General features: G+C 39.5%; 1 protein-coding gene across 1 annotated transcript; it reads right to left on the reverse strand.

Moving 5' to 3' along the window:
* Window positions 1-2,907: 2,907 nt before the first annotated feature.
* On the reverse strand, window positions 2,908-3,948 carry LOC124798889 (craniofacial development protein 2-like). Its single transcript, XM_047262421.1, has one exon. It carries the CDS (start codon window positions 3,946-3,948, stop codon window positions 2,908-2,910), a length of 1,041 nt encoding a protein of 346 aa, XP_047118377.1.
* Window positions 3,949-7,582: the final 3,634 nt, after the last annotated feature.

Genomic DNA, 7,582 nt, shown 5'->3' on the forward strand with positions numbered 1-7,582 from the left:
ATAATACTGTTCAAAGATGAATTACTGATATGGCAGTTAACACCGAAGAAACTTTGCATGAGTGACATGTACGCTCTACAATTGGATGAAAGTACAGACAAATAAAAGCTATGATGTTGGTTTTCGCACAATTCTTATGGGTGTACCAAGTGTTCAAAGATTTTCTTTTTCATGGAAACTACTGCATACAACAGCAGACAATATTTTTACTCCATTAGATAATCATCTCAAATAACACGATGTCGCCTGGGAAAAATGTGTAGGCTTGTCGATGGATGGAGCAAAGTCGATGGCTGGCAAAAAAAAACAGGACTTCTAGCTCGTGTCAAAGCATTAGTCCCCGAGGTGAAATGGTCTCACTGTTGTATCCATCGTGAAGCCTTAGTAACCAAAAGATAGCCTGAACCTTTGCTAAAGATACTAATGAAGTAGTTCAAATCATCGACATTAAAACTCGACATCTGTAATCCAGATTATTTTCTTTGTCGTGTAAAGAGATCAGCAGTGAGCATGAGCAACTTCTTATTCATATGGAAGTAAGATGGCTTTCTCGAGGTCGGATCTTGTTGAGATTCTTGAACTTAGAGACGAGGTTTGTGTCTTCCTTCTTGACACAAAGTATGCGGATTTTCTCACTAACTTTTCTTAGCTTTGCTCAGTTGTGTACTTAGCTGACATGTTTGAACACTTGAATGTGTTAAACTTTAGTTTACAAGGAGAAAATGTGGACATGTTCAAAGTTGTGGATAAATGGTAAAAAAGTGCCAGATCTGGGTGTCGAGGATAGAAAACGAGTCACTAACTAACTTTTCTACTTCAAAACAATTCGTGGAGTTGTCAGAGGAGAGTTTGCCTGATCAGATCAAGATCAATGTAGCCGAGCATCTACACAGCCTAGCCACCACTTTTAGGGAGTATTTCCCTGACGACAGTTGTATTCGAAATCCCTTCAGCTGTGAAGAAATAGACAAAATCCAAGGCCTCACTGAAGAAGAGCAAGATCAAATTGTGGATCTGTCCAGCTGTGGTACGATGATAAACATTTTCATTGGTGATAAAATTACTGGCTTCTGGGTATCAGCATGCAAAGACTACAAGAAACTTGGAGATAGGGCAACGAAAAAGATCCTTCCATTTGCAACCACATATCGGTGTGAGCAAGCATTTTCTTCCATGTGTTTCATGAAAAACAAATATAGGAATCGGCTCGACGTGTGGTCGGATTTCAGAGTGAAAGTTTAAAGTTTGGAGCCTAGTATTTCAGAAATAATGGACTCAAAGGTCAGGTTGAACTCATCTCATTAAGAACTGAAAATTAAAACTAACTGTATACTGATGGAGTACTCTGTTAAAACTATATTTATTTCAAATAAATAATTCCTTTTATGAATTTAGTGTTTTCTTATTTTTCACACACGTCATCTCAATGCAATCTCTAGTACACTTGAAAGACCAATACACTCAGTTTAATTTTTTCCTGTCATTTTCAGTTCATACTCAATTTATATATATTTTTAAGGAGTTTGTTATACCAAACACCCAGATTTGAAGACAAAGATTTTGAGCAATAATCAAGAATTTAACAATAACAATGATGGCTAAATTGAAAAAAGTTTTAAGCTCAATATTTTTTCAATAATGAATATGTCAGTGTTTTTTTCTAAGTACTAAAAATAGAAAACATATAAAAAGACTTAATTTGGCTTTTATGGTACTTGATACTGTGATATGACAAAGTACCAATCATGCTCGATGAGGGGTGTCCTTGAGAAAATTTTGTTGGGTACCCCTGCAGTAACTTATCATTCGATACAATACAGACTGATACTCACTTCTTTCAGTGTACAATTGACTATTAAGTAAGTTGCTGGATCTGAAATAAGACAATGCTGTTACCTTAGGCGATGATTAGTGTTGGGCTGAGTGGCACCACACACTGATGTAAGTACTCTTGCAGCAGCAGTGGATGGAACATCTTGAGGGAATGTCTATGCTGATGTCTCCCATTCATCACAGCATCTGGCAGCGGCTGTTCTTAGTTGTGGTTTTGTTGTGAGGTACCAACTTCAGCATGAGAAAAACACCACACCTTTTATCTTATTTTAGAATAAAACCTTCAATGTTGTTGGATGTGCTGCACCATTTGCAATAAACAAGCCTCTCCTCTGCCTCAAGCTGAATGTTTACATGAGCTCACTGTTTAGCAGTTGAAACTATTCCTTAACACATTATCTATGGATGTACATGCTGTAGTTCACTAAGGAAATTGCACTGATATGGCAGATAAGCCTATCCTAGAACAAGAATTGTTTTTAGATAATCTATAGCAGGCTGTTCCAATCCTGGGGAGCTCTCATCAGCTTGCCCATGGGCAGGTACTGCTAGTATAGGCTAACCACCAGATAGATCCATTGCGTGCGTTCTGTGTGTGTGCGCGCAAGCCACTGTCCACGAGGGCGAGCCCAGGGAAGTAAGGAGTGCATACTCTAGCCTGTCTGTTTGACTTCCTGATGTAGCCCGTGGTTGCCTCACTGGAACAGCCAAGTCTATGGGGCAAAGTTCAGCAGTACAAAACATTTGTGAAAACTTCTACAAGGGCAGATTTACACATTTTTAAGTATTGCTGCAGCCTCTGCATCATCCAGTTAGGTATACTGATTAGTTACTGGATGGTAAGGTGGTCTTGGGTCTATTCTTGACAACCTGCCAGTGTTAAACATTTAAGCTCAGTACAAAGGAAAGTGTGAGATGGAATCTAAGACAGCACTCCCACTTTCTGGAAGAAAATTTGTAGTAGAGCTCAGTGATGTTGATGTCTTGCCTTAGCGACTCGATATAAGTCTTGCTCTCCTTCATGTGTGTCAAGTTTTGCGTATAGATCAGCATGACGTGAGGATTTGGTTGCTGCTATAGCCTGTTTTGCATCTCTTTGGGCTGTTCTGTATGAATTCCATTGCTCCTGTGTTTTATCTGAAACTCATGACCCAATCTTTTCTTTATGTGTACCACATCTTTGATGGTGTCATTCCAAAGCCACGCATCTCTATAGGTCCGTCGTCGTCCTGGTTTTGTTGTCCCAAGAATTGCATGTGCAGTTTCGTGAGCAGACTCTTTCACTTTCTCCCAGCTTTCTTCAACTGTGGTAATTGGTGGCAAAGTAATTTGGGCTATGATGTCGGCTTCCTTATCCTTGAATTTCCACCATTTGATTCTTGCAGGTCCTGTGTGATCTTCGTGCTTGTTTGTTGGCAACTTGATTCGTAGCTTACAGATCAATGAATGGTGTTGCATCACAACTGTTTTGTAGGGGATGACTTTTACATCAAGTACATCTTTGAGATCACAGCATCTCACGGGAATGTAGTTGACCTGCGTGGTGTTAGTGCCACTGTAATACGTGATTAAATGTGAGTCACGCTTTTTGAACCATGTGTTCGCAATTGCCAGGTTATGAGCTTCTGAGAAATCGAGGATACGCTGACCGTTCTCATTCTTTTCTCTGAACCCATACCCACCGTGAGGAGTATGTTCTTCCTTTCTGCACCCTATGTGCCCATTCAGATCACCAGCTGTGTTGATGTAATCTTCTGGGGGCACTTCAGGAGTCTTTGCATCAAGCATCCTCCAAAAGGCATCCTTGATGGAAGTTGCTTGGCCAGTTTTTGGAGTGTAGGCACTGAAAATGTGGATTTCTCTGCTGTCTGTGATGTACACAATCTTCATCAGGCGATCATCATATCTTTGCACTTCAGAGATATTACCATCAAACTTGGATGACACTACAATGCCATTGTCATTAGTGGTTCCGCGTGTGCCCTTATACATCAGCTTGTAACTGCATCCAGTGGCATACAATTTGTTTCCACTCCACCATGTTTCTTGCACTGCACAGATGTCTATGCATCGGGTTTCAAGGGCTTTAGGTAGTCCGCTGTACTGTCCAGTCATGGTGCCGACGTTGAGTGCTGCAAGACGAGATGTGAGGGCTAGCTTGTTTAGCCATCGCCGCCCATGCGACGGTAATCCTTGCATATTTTTCACACTGACTGGGCCATGCCAATACGCATCACCTACGGGGGATGCCCTAGCCTTTGTTCCGGATCCAGAAGACAATTTTTCCATAAACATGTGACAGAATTTTTATGGTCAACTCATCACATAGCCTGTCACCAAGCATTTTAGAGCTACTGCCAGCAGGAGGAAAGGCTGCTCCTGACATGGAGAACAGACGCCTGATGCAGCCACTCCTAACATGGAGTACAGATGCTGCTGAAGTACTTCGACCTTCTTCGCTGTTGGGTCTCCAGGCCTCATCCGCCGTTGAAGGTGTTGACTAACTTCAAGAGAAATGGAAAGAGAAAAAATTCCGACAGTCGAAGAATGAGCTATCAGAAGCACTAGGGCAAGGGCCAAGAAAGACAGAAATGAAAGACTCCCTAGGCCTCGGATGCCCTAATACCGTCAGGGTCAGAAGTGGGCAAGAGTTGACAGAGGGTGGAGCGACAGGAAAGAAAACAGGAGGGGCCTGACACAAGTTAAGTGGAAGCAATGCCAGGCCCAGCTTGAGGTCCTGTGCTCACAATGCCTGAGTAAAATTAATACATGGTCACAGTCTAATATATACAGTCGTGACACTCTCGCTGATTTTTGTTATACACAGCGATAACAGCGCCCCAAGTGGTGGAGAAGCTACGCTTCTGAATACGGTATTCAGTAAATGTAAACAGTATCGTTTATATTCATTTTTAAGATTGTTTTTATGAAAGGCAGCATATGTAGCGCAATAAATTGCAGTAATAATAGGAAGAAGACACCACATTTGTCATTCTTCAGGTTTCCTAAGGACCCTGAGAGGTATGAAACATCACAGTAGAGCGCTCTTTATGTACGATTTTTTTCTAAACTGTATTGAAGTACTGAATTTGTTTTTCTTATTTAGGAGCAAGAAATGGTTAATAAATAGTAGAAGACAGGACCTGCGAGATGGAAAGATGAAACTATATTATTTGCACTTAATTCGTTGTATTATAGTACTCAGGCATACAGTTTTTTATCACACTATTTTAGCCTTCCATCAGTACGTACCTTATAAAAGTATGTGGAAGATATACAATTAAATTGTGGGATAAATAATAACATATTTCATCTTTTAAAGCAGAAAGTGCAGCAGTTACCAGAAACTGATATAATTGTTAATTTGTCTATGGATGAGATGTCAATAATGGAAAATTTGATATATGACAGCTCTTGGGATCGTGTTATTGGATTTGAAGACATGGGTTTCATATGTACATCTGTGGTTGCCAATACTGCATTAGTTATAATGATTAACGGCATCTTCTCAAATTTTAAACAGCCATTAGTATATTATTTCTCCAAAGGACCAGTAGGAGCCACCATCTGACGCGCATATTTTTTGAAGTTGTCAAAAAACTCACAGAGATTGGTTTGGTTGTAAAAACATGTGTGACTGACTAAGGCTCGAATTTTGTGGAGTGGAGGCACAGACTGGGTATCACACCAGTTAATCCATGCTTAGTACATGAAGGGAGTAAGATCTACTTTTTTTATGACACCTCACACTTGATAAAAAGCATACGTAATAATTTATTCAGGTATAACATTATCCACACAACAGATGAAGGAGGGATTGGCACTGCTTCATGGAAGGACATTTGTCAGTTGTACTCAAGTGACTGTGAAAGGAAGTACAAGTTGGCCCCCAAGCTCACTAAAAGAGCTGTCCAACTGCCAGCATTTTCAAAAATGAAGGTTAGCACTGCAGTTCGTGTGTTGAGTCATACAGTAGCAGCAGGCATTGAGACACTTGTTACTTGTGGCACCATATCATCGTCTGCTACTGCTACCGCAGATTTTTGCCAAAAAGTAAACAATATTTTTGACATATTTAATGCATATAGTGTTAAAGGGCCTGTGTCCTTAAGAAACTGCATTACAAGTGCCTCAAGACATTTGGAAATATTAGAGACACTGAAGCCATGGATACAGTCATGGAAATTTGTAGATGTTGATGGAAAAGATTTTTCATCTAGGATTAAGTGTGTTAAAGGACTTCTGGATAACATAAGCGCTTTGAACATGTTTGTGATGATGTGGATGAAACCAAGTTACATTTATTAACACGCAAAATTAATCAAGATCCACTGGAAAACTTTTTCTCAGTGATAAGGCATAAAGGCGGTTTTTGTAGCAACCCATCACCACGACAGTTTTGTGCTGCATTCAGTAGTTGTGCTTTAAGCAAATTAATGAACACACACAGTGCAGCTACCTCCAATTGTGAGGGGATCAACTGGGGTCAGACAATAGTGGATATGAAAACAGCGCCCAAATTACTTGTTTCACCACTGTTGGACATCAGTGACATGAGTTCAGTGATCATACTACCAAATGTGGAAGCCCAAACAGACCTCGGAGAGGCAAACAGCAAGAGATACGTGTTTGGTTATGTATTAAAGAAACTGCTTACAATTCATGACTGTTATAAATGTAGGACAGTACTTGTAGATGGCAGCCAAGACTTAGACGCAAATGACAAAGTTTATTGTCATTTTAAAAGCTATGAAGGCAACTATGGAAGCCTATTTATTTGTACAGAAGATGTCAAAGAATTTTTAACTCATTGTGAGACTAAGATGACTTCTACTTTTGATGAATATGCTCACATAAGTAATTGTGGTGCTTTCTTTGTGAACATGTTGATGGACATCCCTAATTTTCCACCTGGGTGCTGTGCTGAAACCAAGCTGCTGTTAATAAGACTGTTTGTGAAAGTGAGGCTCTTATACATTATTAAATTCAGGAATCAAGACTTAGTCTGTAGGAGCAAGAGAAGAAATAAAAAATTAATGAAGCTGGCTCATTTGGGTTGCTAAAGTGTTAGGACAGACTCATTCATTTAATTTTATTTTCGTTAACTGTATCAATGGGATATAATAAAGTTTTAAAACAGTCATGCTTTTTATTGAGATAACCTGATACCACAAAGAATAAGATGGAAATTGTATTTTTGGAAGCAGGCTTCCTGCAAAGCAGAACATAATGAAAAGTGCTGTGCCGCTTCATTTTTACACAAGGTAGATCATCTATATACTTCACATGTGTGATATACAGTGTGTATTCTCTTACTTTCAGTGGAATAAGTGTGATTGTATGCTCCTTCTTAATTATTTCTTCAAGAATATGTTGCAACTTATGTCACTTCATTCAATAGTTCATGCTCTGTTTATTTATATTTCACGATCATTTATGTCTCTCGCTGTTCTCCTAACACTTGTGACGCAAAAATATACTAACTATTTTGTAAATTACGTACAAAACGAATTAAAAACAAACATTATTTTTACGTCGCATCTACCGTCAGAGGAAGGCGAGCTTTCTGGCCGCTAGGGGCGCTAGTGTCACTTGAACTGTCAAATGGTAACAACTTTCACAGCAGTAAGTGTCGCGACTGTATATATTAGACTGTGACATGGTAGTAATATTTATTTATGCTTGTTTAACTAAGGTTATAGTATAACTTTTATCAATACACAGTACTCGAGTTTGGCATCTTTAATGT

This window comes from Schistocerca piceifrons, chromosome 5 (assembly GCF_021461385.2).
Source record: "Schistocerca piceifrons isolate TAMUIC-IGC-003096 chromosome 5, iqSchPice1.1, whole genome shotgun sequence".
Taxonomy (NCBI): domain Eukaryota; kingdom Metazoa; phylum Arthropoda; class Insecta; order Orthoptera; family Acrididae; genus Schistocerca; species Schistocerca piceifrons.